Consider the following 22124-nt stretch of genomic DNA (forward strand, 5'->3'; position numbering starts at 1 on the left):
CGCGACCGCGCCTCCTCTGCCCCGCGTCGGTTTCGCATTCGGTTGGCGTATCGAGGGCGGATTGAATGCGATGCCGCGTTTCGGTAATGTGGCATAGCGCATAACGTTTTGTGCATTCCTAGTTGCGCTCGCGCGCAATCCGCGTCGGTTCCGCTACCGCGTCACTGTGACGGAGCCTAAGTACTTAGGTGCTGACAGACATTGCACAGCCCAAACGTTTGAAAGATAGGTACCTACATTTACTAAACGTTGCAAAACACATTTTTTTTCATTCAACGTCCAAGCGGGTTAAAGGGGTTTTAAAACATTTAATTAATTCTACGACACGAACACGACGAAATGAACATGGAACATTTAGTTCTACTTGAAAGGTGACATCTGAATCAATGAAAATTTCTCAAGTTATATACACTACCACCCATAGTACAAGTTTTGCTTAGTTTGGGGCTACGTTGATCCATGTAAGGTCTCCTAATATTTATTTATTTATTTTATTTACTAGATCCGAAGTCCTTATTAAGTTGACGTTTGGATGGTTACTGCTGCTGCATTATTGCTGCGCTGTGACTGTCAATTTCCTTGAAAATATGAGTGACTTTCGTAGCTGCATTACTGCCGCGATTAGAACGCTCAATCCGTCACTCATTCTCGATCACGGAATTTGACATTGACAGTACAAGCGTCAAGGCCGTAGAAATAATGTCGCCACAGTAATGCAAATGTACTTTCCATCCGAACGTCACTTTTAGCCGAAAGCACAGAAAGAACCTTCGCTAGTGACTCAATTATAAGCCAATCATCGTATAAAATAGCTAGGTACCCAGCACCAATAAAATAATACCTATTTCGTCCCCTGCCTGCTATTTACACGGCCACATCTCAGAATTTATAATTATTGGAAATTTTATTATTTTTAATTAAGATTGAATCTCCAATGATCATAAATTTTAAGATGTGGCCTTATAGCAGGCAGGGGACGATTTGTTTGTTTATAATAACGGACGAAAAAAAGTAAATAGCTAGTGGCTGCGGTTTTAATTAAATTACTACAAAGGGGTTGAACACTTAACAAAATTTGTTTTCGGTTGTTTGTTGTCAATTTTTTTTGTATATTTTTTTTGTTTATTTTCTTAATTATTCCTTTTTTGTATTTTTGTATTGTTTTTATATGTTATATGTATATTTATGTGTTAAACTGTCGTGGCATCATCGAATGGGCCCTACGGAAGAGCATGGAGCTATAAAGCCAGCGCTGCTCCGCATAATGCTAGCTAGCATTATGCTGAGTTGGGTCCATTTCGTGATGCACACAAATCGATTTATCTTTTTCAAATACATTTTCAGAGCAGCGTAGCGTAATCTCGTTAGAACAACAGGCCGAAGCGAAACCACCATACTTACATATGATCATCTTTAATACATTGTGTTAACACATAAACAAAAATAAAGCAGTTTATTTTTCCTTTCTGATACATTTATGCATTAGCCACCTATTTATATATTTACTTCAGTTAACATAATTTATAATTATGAACCTCCGCTTTTTGTTGTATTTTTCTTTTATTACTTGCGTTGTTCTACTGAGGTGAAAATAACCCTGTTCAAAACGTATATTGTCAAAACCTATACACGTGCAACCTGTGGAGTGACTACACCAAAAAAGCCTACAGTGCTCTGCGCGTCCAGTACAATAACGCCTTCAGGGGGTTGTTGGGGCTGCCCTGGCGCTGCAGCGCGCCAGGAATGTTCGCCGCGTGGAGAACCGACGGTTTTCAAGCCGTGCTGCGCAGGCGGGTGGCGTCCCTGGGCGAACGCGTGCGGGGCAGTACCAACACTCTCCTGAAGGTGATCGCTGAGAGGATGGACAGCCCTATCCTCGCTCACTGGATGTCCGTGCATGTCAATTGTAATTATAATTATTATACTTTCTACTAACACACCCAATATATTATATATATATATATATATATATATATTAATAACGGGTCACTCACGTGTTTTAAGTCGAAAACGCTCGACATGTTTCACTCCGTACCGAGGAGCGTCATCAGACGTGAGTGACCCGTTATTAATATATTTAATATGTCTGTGTCTCACGGAAGTTTTGTTATTAAAACACCTAATATAAGTTACTACCAACATAATGTGGATTATTTGTATCTGAAATAAATGCTTTCATTTCACTGCCGTACATCTGTTGTACATTGCATATTTAATATGTTTAAATGACTGTTTGGTTTCTACAAAAAAAAATCTATCTCAAAACTAAGGCACACAAAAATAATGCTAGGGCTCAAGGTTTTCGGTAGCTGAAAATACATTGGTTCTATTAATGTTATGTATCATTATCTTGTTAAGTACTAATTTAAAATCTTTATTTTTATCCTTACATACATAACTGTAAGTTTTTACGACTATGAGTAATTCCACTTATTTATGAACTAAACAACACTCAAATTAACTGCAAAACTTTTAGAACTGACATGCATTTTCCCTACACACGCGGCCCTAAAATGTTTCGCACTTAAAACTAAGATTACATCCTACAAGATCTCGTATTTTTACTTACAAAGCGCTTTGAAGCTTGCCTTCCAGTAACATATGTTTACAATTACGATCCATGCGTGCGCGTGCGTAAAAATGTGTTAAATATGATGCAAATGAACGATGCGATAACAAAAAGAGCTATTTAACTACTAGTACTTAACAAAATATTATTATTAAAACATTTTAACACTTGAACAGCTCCGATCACACCTACAAATCGTGTAACAAAGCTACTGAATTTTACTGGTGTCCGACAAATATTTCCATCATTTTCTTCTTGTTAACGGCGTTAAACTAGGTTTAGACGAAGCCAGTAATGCTGGCGCCAGTCCTCAGAGAAGCCAGCACTGGCGCGAATAGACAAGCGCTCTATTCCCGCCAGTACTGGCAGCCAGCCGCTGGCTTGCCTTGAAAAACTGTTTATACGAGGCCAATAACTAGCCAGCGCTGGCTGCCAGACAAACTACCAAGTAGCACAGATAGCTGTATAGCAGCCGAATAATGACTGGCTAAGAGATAATCAGTTACCCCAGACATTATTCGGCTGCTATACAGCTACAGTAGCTGTATTAGCACAGTAACTGTGTTACTTGGAACTGGCAGCCAGCACTGGCTTCGTCTAAACCTAGCTTAAGGTAGACATTAAATAGGTTACTTATGTCAATGATTTCTTATCATCAAAGCAAAAAAATATTCTTTCTTTAAGCAATTTAATCAACAGATGAAAGATCTTTGAGTTGATTAAATAGTGGGACAAGTATATTTATAAAATTATTGAGCGATATTTTTTTTATTCGGTTGCCTTTCCTTATTCTTCCATCAATTGTCCTGCTTCTGCCGAACAACATACTTAATTATGACATTGTCTTTGATTATCGCAATACTTATATGCATGAACAAAAATAAACAGGTTACATCGCGTATAATATACAGTCAAAATTTAATTTCCTTTGTAAGTAAAATTACTTTGTCACAACTCACAGTGACAATAGAGTATGAGGTCTCTAGCGATTTTCATATTGATTGTAACTGTGACAAGGTACGAAATGGGTCGGAGATTAAATTCATTGACTACATATGCATATAAAATTCATCCACGACGTACGACGACGTTCCGAGCCCTTTAAAGCGACGGGTAACGAGAGATCATAATTTTATCAGTCAAATGTATTTACAACATGTATGTAACATGTGTGTGTAGCGGCAGTACGCAATACACGGTCGTCGTGAACGCTGCTCGCACTATTAGTGCTTGAGAAAGGAGACCTAGGCTCTCCGAAACATGTCGCGCGAGTGACTAAAACAAGTGAGTCTAAACCGTAAAATGATTTAATGTTAGTATGTCTCACAACAGTTTAAATTCGATTAAATTCGAACATGTATGTATATTTTTATATGCTGTATCTAGTGGAAACGAATGATATATGGGTTGAAGGCACGAGTTTGTAAAGTTCCCACAGGAATGTTCTATTGGAATAGTTGGAATGTGTGCTGCTCGCGGCAGCAGGTGGGCTTTGAATTTTTATTTACTTATTTACATACTTATTTACGAACTTTTCCATTTATTTTGCAGATTTCTAGTAGGTTTTAACTACATTCCATGTTTTGTTTTGACTGTGGGATAAATTTTTACCGATTGTACCTAGTTTTATAGTAGCGGGTTCAAGAAATTTAAAATATGGGCAGATGATAATATAACCTCGTATAATGTATTAACCATTCTAGTTTGTTTCTGATTTTTCCTCGTATTTCTTCTTCCGATTAATCCAAATTACTTTTTCTCTTCCTAATATGCGCCATCCTGAGTACCTTTGAATATTCGATACGTGTTAAGGCTATATACACGGAAAAATTGTATGAGGGCGGCGGACCGCCGGAGGATGGTGGTGAAGGTAGTGTTGCCAAACACTGATTTAAACTTTCACGATTTTTACTCATTATTATTCAACAACGACGGGACTTAATCGCGTAAAATAAGTTTTAAATTTACCTCCGACGTTTCGAGCCAAGCTCGGGTAGTTCGAAAAACTCGCGCGCCTAGAAGATGTTGATGTCAACTTTAGCCAGTTTTCTCCGAGACCACGGGGACAACGCCGTCCTCGAAACGTCGGAGGTAAATTTAAAACTTATTTTACGCGATTAAGTCCCGTCGTTGTTGAATAATAGTAGTGTTGCCATTTCAAGGTTTTAAATTACCCTCTTAAATATTCGTGTAAGGTTATAGCGTGGGATATCAGCTACAAATAGTAAACCTTATTGCGAAGAAGGAATTCGGGAAATATAATAACTTATTAATACGAGACCATAATTAATGTAAAGACGGCTCATGGTGCAAGAGGCTGGTAGAGTGGAAACCTTGGGAGGAGTCACGCTAAGCAGGAAAGCCAAAAATGCCGACGATAAATGAAACGACGAAAAATGTATGACGATATCAAAAAAACAGCTGCGGGCTTAGCACGGTCGAATTTTTATCACCTGTCACTATGCCTGTCACTTTCGCACTTGCATACTTGTTAGAACGTGACAGGCATGGGACAGGCGATAAAAATGCCACCGTGCTAAGCCCGCAGGATCGAAATGGGTACAAAGAGCGCAAACTAGAACAGAATGGCAAGAATTGAAGGAGGCCCACTTCTCTAAGATCAAAAAGGGCTAAGATAGATGGATACAAATATTACAATTCAAACCTTAAAAAGATTACACAAACGATTGCAGTTAAGCCACGTCATTATACGACGGATTCGAGTCCATGACCTCGGCATTTGAAAGCAGCAGTTCGTCTCAGTTCATTTTAATAAACAGACGTCTGACAACAACGCTTCCTCTTAAGATTTCGTCTCAAGAAAACCCCTCCAATGAAAACAGACGTGAAAACTGAGAAGCAACATGGTGGTTGACGCTTCCAGCGTCGAATAAATTTACTAAAAGCATTTATTCGTGGCTGATTAATATTTACAGTGATACATTATTCACACCTGGCGTCTCCATTATTTATTTGCGGTAAGAAAAAACATACAAACACATGTTAAATCAGAAGCATGAAAATAACATGAGAAAGCCAACCGTAATTTAAAATTAAATGGGCTTTGTATATTTAAAATTAATTGTAATTTTTATATTAAAGGTCACTACTAATACCAACTGTGCATGACCAAATAGAGATCAAATTCCATTAATTCAAAATGTTACTTAGCACCTTTTTCTAGTATTCTGCGATTTCACGATTCTGGGGCACCGGTAAAATTATTTCAAATGTTGGCTATTTCCGACTCGCAATATTGGAAAAGTGTAATGATTACCTACGATTATTTAACGAGTCTTGAAACATATTCTCGTATAAAATTTTCTTAAAGCTTTGTTGTGTTTTTTGTCAGAATACTTATATTATAAATGCCAAAAGAAATCTTAACTTATTCATTAATTACTATATTTCACACGACCAAATATAATTTGTGAAATTATATTTTAGAATTCTATTTATTTCAATTTTCTTCAATAATAAATTAAAATGGTTTCAATGGTTGTAAAGTTTCAAAATTCATTGAATTTATATACGCGTAATACGTCTTTTCTCCATAATTATGCATTCGAAACAAGAAAATTGTAATGTATTTTTATATCTAAATAAATGTTTGGGGAGCCCAAGAGGGGATTTTTGTAGTTACTCGAGCGCGTCAGATTAAGATATGAGCGATATCTAGCTATCCCGTGGAGTCTACCTTTACCACTTTTAGCCGTCTATATTGAGCCGTTGCTTGGTGGGGTGTTCAACAAATCGTTAAGCAGATTGTGCAATAATTGTGCTATTACTAAATCTGACAATTATTTGTACGCATTTCCTCAATCTGACGGTTACAATGTGAAAATCGGGCGTCGAAATTTGTGATCGTCAGATTAAGGAAATGCGTACATTAAGTGTCATATTAAGTTATAGTAAAGTAATTGTAACTTAAGTAATATTAACATTATACTTATTGTTTTGTTTTTGTTTTTTTATTTGTTACTAACCAATGTTATGGATACCTAATGTGTCTGAAATAAAGTTTTTCATTTCATTTAAACGATGATATCCATGCTAAATTGCAGCTTTCTAGCACTAACAATCACGGAGCTAAGCCTCGGACTGACAGACGGATATGGCGAAACTATAAGGGTTCCTAGTTGACTACGGATTACGGAATCAATTCGGATTTCAATATGTACACACATTGTACGTTTACTTAATAATTCGCGCCACCACAGTATTTACAGAAGCCTTAATCCATTTTAATTTAAATACACCAAACCAAACTCCCACCGAGTAACATATATACGAACCAAAATTACTTCCCTAGTAACCGTTGATTAGAACTGCTATCTAAATTAATTTATACTTCATCAATATCCTCGTATTATATTAATTAAACCCAAGGAAATTTCGCAAAACTGAGCAAACAAATGAAATATTATTCTCGACCAGTAACTGATAATTTGGATCAATCAATCCGGGGCTCAGATCTCCAGTTGCTCTGCTATTATAATTTATCTTATTCCTGTAAATAAAACCGGCCAAGTGCGAGTCGGACTCGCGTTCCAAGGGTTCCGTACATTACACAATTTTAACAATGTATTTGCTTATTTGAGACGTGATTAAAATCTCTTTAAAAAATCCGTAGGGGTCGGATCAAAAACTAAATAATTAAGTCCGACTCACTGCAGATCTAAGCATACATAGGGGCAGACAGACAGCGGAAAGCGACTTTGTTTTATACTATGTAGTGATGTTCCCTATGGAGTCCGCTCCACAGTCCACACTGTCCACAGTGAACCGCCATCTGGATCGGTCTTGAGCTTCGTGCTTGAGTTCGTTCTAATAGCCTTCACCTCTGCAATAATAGGCCGGCGCCAGGTCTGCTTTGGACGGCAACATTTCCTCTTTCCTTGGGGATTCCAGTCTAGGGCTTGCCTCGGTATGTGGTCAGGATCCCTTCGGAGTGTTATTGATCTGATGGTCGATCGGGGTCGCATTGCAAAATTTACACAGGTTTGCATTAGATATTTTCTCGGGCCAGTATTATACCGAGAATGCGGCGGAGGCAACGATTAATGCAGACTTGTAGCTGGCGCGAGATGTCTTTTGTGACCTTCCATGTCTCGCAGTGCGAGACATGGTCTCGCACTATACAACAATACGGTTTTTACGTTTGACCGGAATATTCTGTGCGTGATTCTCCGTGTCAGTAGTCATTAAGGGTAAGTACGTTTAAAGTTTTAATTATATTAAGGGTGGGTAAAGTTTTTTTGATACTTCAATATTTTTATTACAACTTGATGAACTGTTATTAGAACAATAGTGCTGGTATTTTTTCAAGGCAAAGTAACTGCAGTGTAGTCTATTTTAAATTTGTTTTAAATATATTTTACCGCCCATTTGATTTCAATCGCATAGAAGTCCCCTCCATTTTCCCTTCCTTTAGGGAACCCAAACTAACTTTTACCCCTTTTTAGGAACCTGAACTAACTTTTACCGCTTGAAGGCATGATTGCCGCCGAGAAATTATTCTATTTGTTCAGGATACGAACTATTCGTATTTATTCAAAATTTACGCAGATTTGTTTAACCCCTTCATATGTAATTAATTAACTAACATCCAAATGTCTAACCATTGGTAAAGTATAAAAAGTTTATAGTACCTATAGAAAACAAATTTACAAGAAACTTCTGGCAGTTACTTCTCCCAGAAAAAAAGCTAGGCACCCAAAAAAGTGTTTCTTAAATGCAAGTTACCATTGTTACCAATATTTAAAGGAAATACTGAAAATATTTAATTTTTTGTTCATTATGACATTTTGCAAATGGGGCGCAAGTGACGCCCTTCTTAAAAAACACGTGTTTTGGGGTAACGGACATTCTATTTTCGTAAATAAGCTTTGTTATTATAAATTCTACCAATCAGTTAGAAAGAGCTCAGAAATTTAAGAACAAGCCATCATATCAACAGGCATCAGTTTATTGATAAAAACTAAAAAGTTACAATTTATTTTCTCAAAATAAAAGTGGTTTTGATGACTCTCCTGTAACATCGCATTTTCCCTTACCGTTGTCCCTTAAGCCCTTTGAGCCTACGGTAGTTGAATACAGAGAAAATAAAAATACGAACAAATAAATATTTATTTTCCTTATAGGGTACTTTGTTAGCAAATAAATCAAGTCAACATTAACCGTTCCCTCAATCTCCGGTCTAGATTCTGTCTTTGGTTAGATATTGTTGGCAGAGCTTTGTTCGTATTTTTTGTTTATTTTCTAGATTGTCAACGCTCGGTTTCTGACATCCGTCGCGATATTTACACGGGTTCGCAAACTTGTAAACAATGTAGTTTTAGCAGAATTAGTCATAGATTCAATTTGTGAGATTTTTCCTTTCTCTTCAGCTCCTTTTGTTTTTTACTTACTTTGTTTCGGTAACATTGTTAGTTAGGTTATAAGTATTTTAAGTTTTTGTTAGTAGAAAACAGTTATTTTTCTAGTTTTGAGTATATTGTACGTCCATTTTGATAATAAAAAACAAAAAGCTACATTTAATTATTTCATAACATGAAGGTAAACTGTCGGAAATTGCCCAAGTTCGTTTGAATACCTATCTTCCGAGTCAAATCTTAATTACTTTCAAGATTTCCTTTGAAAAGAAAAGAGAGCGAAAGAAAAACAATTGTAAGGAGAAAATAATGAGGAAAATAAGGATTAGTTACACTACGTTTATTATAACTTGAATTCTTTGAAGATGTCTCGTATAAGCTTATCTAATTATTGTAGACTTTGTAAATGTTTAATTTCACCAAGAAATATTCACCATTCATAAGTGCTTGTTGCTAGGCTTACATGAATAAACTATATTTAAACTTTGAACTTTGTAAATAATTTATACTTAAAAAAATCAAATTGATTTCGCGACAAGTTACTTACGCCGATTTAAAAGAAGGCCTAATTTAATTAACCTAATTTGATTAGATACCTACATCATTTTTATATACCTACGGCACTTTGTTGCATAAAAGCTGCGAAATAACATCGGTTCTTTTTAGTAGATTATGCTTGCATGCATCTAAATATCTCTAAATCATTTATTTTTATTATATACAATGTAAAGGTACATTGAAGCAATATCGACAGAGTAATATTCGAAATTTATCCATGTTCGTGCCTTCAAAATGCAGCTTGAATTGAATTCAACACAAAGGGAGAAAATTCATGTGACATGCGGCCATATGACGACTGCAGCCAAAACGATGGGGTATGTTCGTGAGAAATCCCTTTTATCGATAAAGATTATATTTGATGATGCGGTGGCCTAGTAGCACCTATTTGTTATATCGTCTCATATCCATTATATAATACTAATTTTATTTGAGTCTCAAAATAATATAAAACTATGAAAACGGATTATATCGTATACATTGTTTTTGCACTTTGTAGTTTTTCCTCAGTCATCCGTTGACCACGAACGCTGTAAAGGGTTCGAAACGTCGGGATGTATTATAAATTCAATATACGCTATATAATCCGTTTTCATAGTTTTATTTCATGATTAACTAACATAAGTAACCAAAGAAAATATTAGTCTCAAAATATTTATTTATTCTGTTATTAAACAATCGGTATACGTAGTAAGTACATATATGCATGAAAAAACTATTTAGGTTGCAAAATAGTGACAGAGTTCATGTTTACCCGCCGATTAGGTACATTACATAAAAATTAAAAATATACGACGTCGAGCTTGACGTCTTTGACTAATACTGCTGGCCTAGCCAAGGTGACAATCGCTTGCGCTACGACAACGAAATGTTTTGTCTATCTATCACTCTTCCAAATCTTCCATATTAGTGCAACAGGGGCAGTTGCGTTTCGTTCGCTACGGAGCATAAGCGGTTGGAAATTGCTCATGATCGCGATACGTGAAAAAATGTAAAGGCCTCCCTTTGCTCAGCGTTGGCACACTCTAGGCTCGCAAATAAAAAATATATCGATAGTATAACTAGCACATCTCTACAGGCTACAAAATGTACATTGGAGCGGCAGTCATATGATGTCTGAAATTGAGAACTTATTCGATAAAGAAGCAGGACGGCAGTTTTCAATGAGACTGGACCTTTGTTGAAAAACGGAATTGGAATATTTTATTTATCTAACTATTTAACTTTATCGCATAATCAAATAAAAATGTTCAAACGGCGGACTTCGTAAAACAATGAAATTACAACTAAAATAATAACGGAGATCGGACCCAACGGAATATTATATAGGTAAGTAGATTATAATAAGACCAACAATTAATACAGCAAAGAATAATTGAATAAAATAAAATAAAAAAATATATAACAGACCCAAACAAGAGTAAATATTTACTGTTTTTGTTGGGCGAAAACGGGATGGTTTTAGTCCCTTTCCCTTCTCGCACGGAATCCTAAAAGCAAGTCATTTACAAATTAAATCACCCTAATTCAAAGAACTGCATTTTCCCCATCTTCCACCGTTAGAGCGTTTTCACCAAATTAGAGCAAACCAAACCAAATTAGAGCGATCAAAACGGGCATTATATTGTATTGTTATTGCCCATTTGCGTGACGATAATCTTAAGTCAGGACATGCTTTGCTTTAGTGAGGCCCATCAAGACAAAAACTACACAGATTACATAATATGGGACATTTTCTATGAAAAGGGACCTTATTGCCGATGGCGCTTACGCCGCACAGCGTCGCGCGGCATTGTATTTATATCGGAGCATCGTTAATAATGGCGTAAGCGCCATCGACAATAAGGTCCCTTTTTATAGAAAATACCACATATTATAAACCCTAAAGAAAAACTGTTGATGCTCAAAAGGCGTAGAAATTAAACTTTTAGGTCCCTATCAAAAATCAGCGCTGCGGGCAGCCGTGGCATTACGCTGCGGCTAGCCGTGGCATTACGCTACGGCTAGCCGTGGCATTACGCTGCGGCTAGCCGTGGCATTAAGCTGAGTGGGGGTCCTTTTTTCGTCCGCTCCTTTTTTTTACACGCTCTTATGTAACCTACCATGTGACGTTAATAAATGTATTCTATTCTATTCTATTCTAAACTTTAAATATACCTCATGAAAATACAAAAAAAACTCAAGTAGTGTAAGTACTATCGTTACCTACTACGAATATTTCCCCATACATTCGGCGAATAATCCTGCTTGAAGATTGAAGTGAAATCGAGACAGACTTACACTATAAGGTGCTTTGGAATCTTTATAGGGTTTTTATGGGATGCGCAGATAGCTTGTTAACATTCACGTTAAGTATCCATTTATTTTGCATGCAGTTGTATTCAACTGAGAAAATATTATTATATTTTCTTGGAATTACAGTAAATATATAACGATTGTTCCATAAATTGAACAAAAAATACCAGTATGTAGTCTGTCTTCTAATAAGTACCCGTAAAGTATTTGCATGCATTTGCTATACCTAACCTAATATTTAACGATATTAAAAACAGAATACATCCCCATATCCTTAACTTGATCAAACATAATTAATTCAAGACCTCTGCTCATGACTTACCCGTCTAATTACTTCAGACTAACTAACACTATAACAATAACCAACAAGTTTGATGGAACTTAATTATATGCTTCACCATGTGTAATTAATGAGCTTAAACTACATCAGAATGATTACAGTACATCAAAATAATTATGTAACTTCAAAGGCAAAGTTTTGAGCTCATAAGATTATTAACTGGTCTTTGTGAGACAAAATGACCTAAGCGTCTTGAATTTCCTAAAATTGTACGTCTTTTAGTTTCAAGTAGGTACGTATATAATGTTCGCGGAAACCCCAGTGCGTGTTTACTCAATTTCGTACTGGCGTGGTGGACTTTATATCGATGTACTAAAGGTGGTTTTGGCTAATCGAGTGCTTGCTATAAATAGATTTTATTTCATTGAATACTTTCATTAGGTGATCATGTCTCGTAATATTGATAATTTGCTTTTGATAAATGTTTCCTTTTTACGTAATAAATACTTACCTTAATCATGAATACAAAGTGTAAAAAAAACATCGATTTATCACGTCTTAAGAGTAATAGACAGATATTACGTACTAGGTACTTATTTCTTTTTTTCTTGTTAATTTGATCTTACGATGCGACAAGGCAGCTTATATATTAAATAGTTTTTTTTGGTGAAAATATACCCTTGCTAAATGACAATCACACTATGTTTGAAAACTGTACACCTTAGTCAAAATATGTGCCTAGGCCGTTTCGCTACCGTCATATGGGCGTAAGGTGAAAAATGTATTCACTGGTTCATTACTTTTCTGATATTCAATAGTTTTTGTAATAGCGGAACGGGCAAGCCATATATGTGACTAAGGTGTAGTTTGTGAAGTTAGGGTTTGTTTCTAAATAGGGCGTGTAGAAGAGTTAGAAGCTTGGCTCTACATGAGATTTGATAACTTTTTGACAGTGCGAGCCATATGGTCTCGTCTTGGCAACATTTTACATGAAAATGTTTTTGGTGGGATATACATATAAATATGTACATAGAATGCATATCATAACGCTTCTTGTACTTGAGTAAAAAAAACATTCTTTCCAGCTTTGATTAATTTTAATTTAACAATCGGTTGAACAACGAAACAGCTTAATTAGCTGTGAAAGGTTAATGAATATAATCTTAACGAGCCGATTAGAGCCACAACCAGCGCTAAACGAGTTTATTACAGGATGGAATTAATAGGGAATCATCTAAATACCAAATAAATTACTAAAATAGTATAGTGATTTTGGGGTCAAAACCAAAATGCTAAATTGGAACTAAGCAGGCCAAGTACTACGTCTGCACCCACAAAGGTGGCCTAAACTAGCCACGGAGTGGGTGCCACAAACGTAGACCTAGGCGCTAGACCTACGTACGTACCTCTACATACCTATTGCACTTAATTGGAAAGATTGAAAGTCTAGGGGAGGCCTTTTTGCCCAGCAGTAGGACCCTTTAAGGGTTCAAAACAATAGTGATTTTATAACTATAGGTACTTGAAAAATATTTAAACCAGTTTTATACTTATAAGTTCGGTAGTTTTTCATGTTACCTTATTTTCGCCTTTTAGGTATCTTCTCTACCTACCTTACCTTACTTTATCATTCCAAAGCATCATACTTGGCTTCATCTAAATAAAATTTAAATAACACAAGAAAAGCGTTAAGATAATAGGTAATTTTACTGCTTTATCAGATTTTATCGTAAGGGCGGGACAGGACGTCTTTAGTAAGATTCTTGACTGCCTTTCAAATTATCTGTTAAATAATAGGTCCTAAGATTAATTTGATTTAGCAATATCCATGAGGTCAAATTCGTGAGATTATTTTGTAGTAATAAACTGACGTAAATACTTACCTATTTTACCCAGTATGATTGGAACCAACCTGAAGTCCAAACTCGGCTTACTTTGTTCATAATCAATTGCACAAACTTACGAGGTTTATCACATTGATTCCGGTTCGCACGCCGCTCCGGTGTATGAGCGTTGACCGGAGCGGTGTGCGAATACGCATTAAAAGGTGAAGATAACCATGAGGGAACTATCTAGTGAAAGTTGTCAACACTGCCTATTGTAAGTGTACTTCCCTCGAAATATAAGCGAGTTGACATTTCACTACCGGAAAGGGTTCCAGGTACTTCCAGATAATATTCTCAATTTCGCAACTAGCATAAAATTGCGACAAAAAACGATCAAGCATTTATCATTTGCTATTCTCCACGCGCCTTGGTGTAAATAATAAATTTTGCAGATCCTCAACGTTCGCAACGCAATATCGCGTGTGTGTGATGGTTGATTTACTGGACGGTATACGCCTGGGGAGTAGTTTTCTTTGGAAGCCATAGTAACACTTTACTGTTTGTGGTAAGGTGGTCACGCGTTACGTAAGCGAACAACTCGCGAATGCGAAGCGGAGCTGCGCGGCGCGGCGCGGTGCGGCGGGCCTACGGCGTTCACATTCGCAACGATATCGACCACGTAAGACACTGTCTACCTATAGAAGTCTTCTATAGGTATCAAAGTATTGATTCACCCCGCGCAGCATCGCTTCGCTTCGCGTTCGCCTACGTAATACGCTGAATAGAATAGAAGATGCTTTATTCAAAAACGCTTAATTTAAACTTAATTCACAGGTAGAAAATAGGCTCCCAATACACCTCTTGTTCTACACTATAGAGACGGCCAACTTAATTTGCGGTACGATAACAAAGTTAGGGTGCGGCAACCCTTTGAATGAAGGCCTAATTAAAGGCCACCGACGCACCCAATTGTTACTTAAGGGGCCCACTGATTATCAGTCCGCCGGACGATATCAAACAAAGATTTGACAGTTCTGAACAACTGACAGTGGGCCCCTTTATCGTTTAATTGCGGACCTAGAACCGCATGGTAAATATGTGAGTTTTAAAAGGAAAGAGGCCATTTTAGAACAGAGTTTTCGTAAGAAGGATCCCTATGACAGTTCATTTTATATGGAGTACCGTGAGACGTCCGTGACGTAAAATGTTTGTAGAAATATTTTGGAAGTTTAGCATTTATTTAGAAACGTAACATTTAATTACCTAATAAAAATACAGTAAAAACTAAACTACTAAGTTAACTAACCAGTAAGTGAACTAGTAAGTTCTTCAATTATTTTTTGAATTAATCCCAACAAGGAACTGTCATAGAAACCATCATTCATCGCGAGCGGTATACACCTTCTTGACAATGATAGTACGAGTTATAACGTACCTACCACTTTAGCCTCTTAGAAACGGCAAGATTATATGATGTGCAGAAAAAACTTTCATTTGAAAGTATTAGATAACTAATTTTTTTCCTGGGTCAATTTTTTTTAGTATGAGTATTTTCTGTGAACGTCATTAAAAAAATAGTTTTAAGCCTCATTTTCTTGCTGGACCCTTAAGAGCATATTCAAACGTTCTATTTCTTAAAAACTTAAAAATATGCCTAAATCGTTAACTTTGTCGATTAGAAAGACGCCCGATTCCCAAAACCTATTTGAACTTCCTTTCTTTTTTTTCACCAGGCAACAGTTAAGGATCCACATTTTCAAATGAGCCTACTGAAAAAACGCTAATGAAAGAAGCGACCTTGGCGGTGACAGGACCAAAACAATGAGCTTGTGAGTCACGTCAGATAGTTTTCTTAAATGACTCATCGTTTTCATTCTAAATAAAGAGCTTCGTTGGTGACTCACACACTCAAGGCCGAAACGAACGTGAAATTTGCGTATGGAAATCGTAGCTGTTCCATTAATACCACTTGTAAGGTAACATTAAATTTGGATTTAGATTGCCCTAATATTCGTTACTCGATGCGTTTTTTTAATCTGGTTTTTATTGAGGCTTTGGACTGGGGTTGAAATTCAAATCCATGCATTTTCGGATGCCTCATTAAAGGCTTAACTATGCAGGATGCATTTATTTAAGATCAGTGAGTAGATGAGTTAAGAAATTGTACGGTTCGACTTGTGCGCTAAAACAAAAGTCACGCCTTTGAAGGCAACGACTATCCCAAGATTAGAACTTTGTGCACCCTTACTAGTTTTGCGTCTATGTGAAGAGGTTGTGCAAGCTTTACGCCGTAATATCACAAAAATATTTTTCTGGTTAGACAGTAAAATTGTCTTGGGTTGGTTGCACATTCCTACAAACAAGTAATCACAATAATTATTATATATTCACTATAATTTTGCTACTTACTTATGTATCTACTTTGCTTGATTAAGTAATAAAAAAAGCATTTCACTAATAAAAATATTTGAATTCCACCCATAGTTAGAAGTTAAGGTTGTTCTATAATAAATTATTATCATGGGAAAAATCCCTGAGAACATTGTTTTTCCCGAGGCACAACACTACTCTTGGAAGTTATACTGCCATATTATACGACTATTTGATTTCTTTTTTTATTTGATTCTAGTTTTACTGCGTTACTAAGCACATAACTACACATTCGTGGGCCAGTCACGTATAATTTTGACGATCGTTATTACGCGCTTAACTCGCTCAAGTATTCGTTCATTAATTTTGGCCACCCAAATAGAATAACAATGGATCGTTTGTAATAAAGACGTCTAAGATCATTATAATGTTCTCGATTGTGATTGATGATTGCAAATTTGTAGTTGTGGTTTGTAAAATAATTATTTTCGCTGGATTAAGTATAAAATGGATTAGTGCAAAAATTATTAGTTTGTGGATTAATTATACAGCCGACGGGAAATGAAAAGTGAATGGGTCAAATACGTTCGGACACTTGGACAATAAGAAAGTTAACGTTTTGGGTACATTTTACTGAGGTTTTAGTCATACAGCTTTTAAAGTTGTTGAAAGATGCCTGGTGCCTGATGGTCCGGCAAGAAAACTTGCCTTTCAACTCTATTTACTGTATGATGTCCACAGGAAAGTCTCATAACCTTAACGCATATGAAAAACGTTTTAGACCCGAATTGTGCTTTAAATTAAACATTACAAACGTTAGTTTTAATATAATAATGACATTAATTTGTTATGAATGTCAGTATTGTCAGTTAAACCTTTTTCCCAAAAGTAAAATAAAAATGTTGATATTTCGCAAAATTTAGATTACTTAGCGTATATAGGTATTATAACAATTGCGCATATTCGGCGCGAAGTATTTCAATTTCGAGTTCCCAAGAAAATTTCCGCCAACAGTGGTATGCCGTATGCCTTCTAGCATGTTTACGCCCGACCCGACGACAAGAGAAGACAAGTTCAAAATTGTAGGTAGTCAAGTGTAAAAATATGGGTGCATACAACTTACTCAAAAATATGTCCCATAGATGGGATATATTTTTGAGTATGAAGAGTACACCCATATTTTTACACTTGTACAAGTGGGGTAGCTACTTTATTAACTTAAGGAGTAAAACACAGTCATGGATGTAATGGAGAGATACCTCGCCAGTCTTTTTGACGAGACTTGACGGATTTTTTGGTCGGTGTCAGTCTAAGTAATCAAATCTTGCAAGTGGAATTTGATCAACTTCTTGGATTTATATAGAGCAAAAAATTGTACGTACCTAAGTACAATCAAACCTTAAGTAACAATGAAAAGTTAGGCTCGTTAAACTAGGAGACGTATTCTGATTATAATAACAGGTTATGAATTTGATCTGGATTTGTTATGGATACGATCAGTCAGTTGTCAACAATTATATTTTTTGAATTGTCACTTTTCTTCATTCGGAAATGTTACTTTTCACAGCTGACATATCATATTCATAAGGAATCCAGATCAAATTACAACCTGTTTTTAAAATCAGAATAATCCTTCAATACATTAAGCTGATCTTATAACAGAGATCGAATGTTACCAAAGAATCCTTTGAAATTAAAATATGAACTATAAATATATAGAAAGAATGTTATCGTTAAAATAAAACTCTTTTAGGTACGTCCTAAGGTAAAAAGACACTTACCGAAGGCGCAGTGAGCAATTGCAGCGCCTCACTGAGATGCTTCAGCGTCAGCGTGTTCCTCTCCTCATCCTCACCATTCCCTGGATGGTGTATCGAGGACTGCCTGGACCTGAACTCCGGCTTCTTGCCCCCGGAGCCGCCGTTGGCGAACTGGTGCTGCGAGGACGCTCGTCGAAACGAGCACGCCATTTTGATTTTGTGGTGCGTTCACGTCATAGTAGGTTGCCTTCTGTAAAGAAGGAAGATGTTGTTATAGTTTGGCTGAGGGTCGGCTTTCATATTAATCTTGTAGTATCACCCTAAACGAAATAAATATCATACACAAAGAAAAAAATAATCAAGGCCTCCAGCGCCCAGGGCTGGAATCGAACCAGCGTCCTCCGTTTACGAAACAGATGCCTCAACCGCTCGGCCACCCGGGCTCGTTGGCATGGGTTCCAAGTATATGACAATTTCCAAGGGCTTGTGGCGCCCCCTCAAACAACACAAAAAACACAAATTAAAATATTTTCATAAGAAAGTAATTTTATTTGTTATTAGATTATCACCCTAGAAACTAATTTTTTTGTTACTTTTACTTTTGTTTTTGTGTTAGGCTAGAATTTTTTATTTATAGTTTTATTATATTAAAATATTGGTTGGCAATGAATATGACGTTCACTGCTAAAGCTCGTTATTTCACTAGTCGGACCACGCTTAGTTTTCATGCCAAATGCTACGTGAAGTATGGAGCTTACCTATAGGACGAGTATATGCATTCTTACTGCAAAGTTACTGCAAGCGTAGTTTAGTTAGCGTGGTCAGTCTATTTTAGGTGAAAACTACAGGCGCCAATTCAATTATTTACTTAACTAGAACTGGTTCAAGTTTATTGACTTTCATGGTAAGTTTGCCAATTCAATTATACGCGTTGCATCTACTTAGGTACCTACCTACATAACGTCTCGGCGCTTTAATCAACTTCAGGCTTAAGTCAGTTTCCTATCAGTAGTGAATGATCAGTATACTAACGTTCACGATATCGAATCGAGCCAGCTATGTTGAATTAAGTAAATCGTACAGCCATTTGACTTAAAATTATTAAACTTTAATTACGTTTAAGTGGCCTACCTTAATATGGTAATTATGGTATGTACTGATTCCTTCAATTCAACTACTGCCACGAAATTGCTACAAGATTAATAATCAAAGATACGAAACTAAACATAAACAACCTAGTCAACAATGGTCTAGTAATTGTAACATGTTGTACCTATAAGCAGTGTTGGCCGAACGTTAATTGCAATTAACCATTAACCACACACAGCCTCCTGCCTCGCACTGCTGAACTGTGGAATGAACTGTCGCCTGCGGTATTTCCGGACCGATATGACCTTCAAACCTTCAAGAAAAGAGCCGGCAACGCACTTACAACCCCTCTGGTGTTGTGGGTGTCCATGGGCGGCGGTAATCGCTTACCATCAGGTGATCCGTCTGCTCGTTTGCCTCCTATTTCATAAAAAAAAGCATTACAAATTGAACCGTAAACCGTAACGTACGGTTACAGTTTACGGTTCAATTTATTACGTTTCGGCCAACACTGCCTATAAGCATACAATGTGTCAGTAGAATAAGTAAGCTAATTTTAAACTTACAATTTTATGTAGGTATTTATTTTAAGGCTCGTTTTACAAATACCTTAATATACTAATATACGTTTTGGCAACAGAACGGCGTGCCTCCGTTGAATCGTCTCTGCTTTGCTGAGACAAGCAGAATTTACAACGACTGCAAATTGCCGGTGGTGCTCATTAATCGTTGCCTTATCCAATGTATGATGTTGTGCATTTGGTACCTACTCTTACTTGTATTTAAGAGGCCGGTGTCGATTTTAGTCGCAAAAATGTAAAATTGATAGATTTAGTCCGTGAAATTTTACACCTTTTGTTACCTAATTGAAATAACAAGTACTGGTTTCTATTAGCACGTCTTGTTATCTTACCTTTTATCAGATCAGTTTTTAGAAAACAGACTCACTAAATTAGTAATGTTTGCTTTTCTGATGGACGTTTAGGTAAACGCGCGTAAAGCACTGATTTTGTCGCTCTTATTTGTAAATTTCGTAAAGTTTGGACTGCTAAACATGGTAATTTTGTATTACACATATCCTGTACTTGACGTTTATCAGACTACATTTTTATTATTATGACTTTGAAGTAGTGTAAATGAAAGTTAGACGAAATCAATTTTCTCCAGAAATTACTTCAAAACAAGTGACAATTTCTCTGAAAATCTACTTAATTTCAACGTAATTTTGATACTTAAACAATCTACAACATTTGCTGAAACTATACTTATACATCAATTTGTATAATTTACCACCATGATTTTTTGATGAATTTTTAAAAACTGCCCCTTCTCTTCATGCATTACCGGTGACGCACGCTCGCGACCTCATTATTAAAAGGCAAGATGAGAAGACGTGCTAATAGAAATCAATACTTGTTATTTAGATATTACGTAACAAAACGTGTATAATTTCAACGACTAAATCTATCAATTTTACATTTTTGCTCCAAAATCGACTACGGCCTCTTAAGCAATTAGCTTATTTGCAATTTGCAATGTAGGCACGAATTTTTGAGAGCCTTGTAATATAGAATTTAGCGGCTTTTCTACTGATACATTGCTATGCTATTTGCTAATCATTTGTGTCATTACGATGTTATATTCATGTTACCGTCTTAGTTTGGCAAGTTATTATTTATTTCTAATTCCTAAATTCCAGGTATTGTAATAATAACAGAGTCAATATTTAGGATATTTGATACTGTTTGATTATTCCTCATTAAAATTAACGAGTTTCATCCAGAGTTTTAATGTCAGTTTAATTTATTTAATTTGCACACTACATTAAAAATAAAATACAGAATTTGAGAAAATCTTAAAAAATAATATAGTTACATGTAAAAAATCCGCAACGCAGGCTTCGTCAGGTGGCCACAAATACAAATCAGCAACATGCTTCGTCCCAAAAATACCAATGATGATATCCGCAACAGGCTTCGTCACTTTAATTCATTTTTATTTTCGCTACATTACAATTAAGTGTCTGAAAACGAGTAGACAACTACTTACTCTAAGTGCTTTGCTGAGACAAGCAGAATTTACTGTAACTGCAAACCGCCGGTGGTGCTCATTAAGCGTTGCCTTGTGCATTCCGTTCTTGTTAACAATTTGCTACTCATTTGTACCACTATGATACCTTGGTAGGTACCGTAAAACGTATGCGCTGGTATGGAAATGTGATGAAGCATGCTTACCATATGACCAAAAGAGTGATGAACCTGGCTTCAAACCATAAAAAAAGAGAAGAAGAAGAGATACCCCCCAAAAGTGTGATGTGACGCAGGATTGTCCTTGTGAAGAAGAGTAAGAAGAGTAGGTATATGTTGTGTACACAACACAGTGTAGTCACTGTGATATTTAAATGCAGTTTATACCTAAATGCTAAATTTTTCCTTGCATAAATAAGGCAGTGCTATTTTGTATAAGGCAAGTACAAATTTAACTTTGTTAATACCAGGACTCTCGGATTTTGCATCATGTGCGTGATGCAAACAGGGACCGGCCCGCTATCCCTTATCGGAGTTTTATAAGGGTATTGCATAAGGCTTAACTCACCATGCCCTTTGCCAGACGAAACCCTTTGTTTTGCTTTTAAAAACCCTTATATAAAGCTACCACATTTGAGTAATCGGTAGCCCAAATACCCTTACAAAACCCTTATCATCCGCTCACCAACACCTTGCATATTGCTTTATAAGGGTTAGCCTTATAAAGGGCTTCCCTTTTAGCATATAAGCGTGCTAATTTAAGTCATCTATCTTGTTCATAAAGCACACATTACTTCGAATCCGAGCGATCGTCGGCGGCGATGGCGGCGTTCTTTGACTAGGCACGTATTTTCTTTCCTTATCATACACTACCGTAGATATATACTAATCCTGTCTCTTTCACGCAAAGGGAAACCTTTATAAAAAGCGCTTAAAGATAAGGGTAACCCTTATTAAGAGCTAGCCTTATTTTTGG

At 36.4% G+C, this 22124-nt stretch overlaps 1 protein-coding gene across 1 annotated transcript in view; it reads right to left on the reverse strand.

Annotated features, from left to right (window-relative positions):
- Positions 1–18266, reverse strand: part of LOC134747179 (head-specific guanylate cyclase) — a 96579-nt gene extending 78313 nt beyond the window's left edge. The window contains exon 1 of the mRNA XM_063681764.1: positions 18054–18266. Within this exon, the coding sequence (XP_063537834.1) occupies positions 18054–18242 (189 nt within the window). The 5' untranslated portion in view covers positions 18243–18266. The remainder of the gene's footprint in view (positions 1–18053) is intronic.
- Positions 18267–22124: the final 3858 nt, after the last annotated feature.

Source organism: Cydia strobilella, chromosome 14 (genome assembly GCF_947568885.1).
Source record: "Cydia strobilella chromosome 14, ilCydStro3.1, whole genome shotgun sequence".
Lineage (NCBI taxonomy): Eukaryota > Metazoa > Arthropoda > Insecta > Lepidoptera > Tortricidae > Cydia > Cydia strobilella.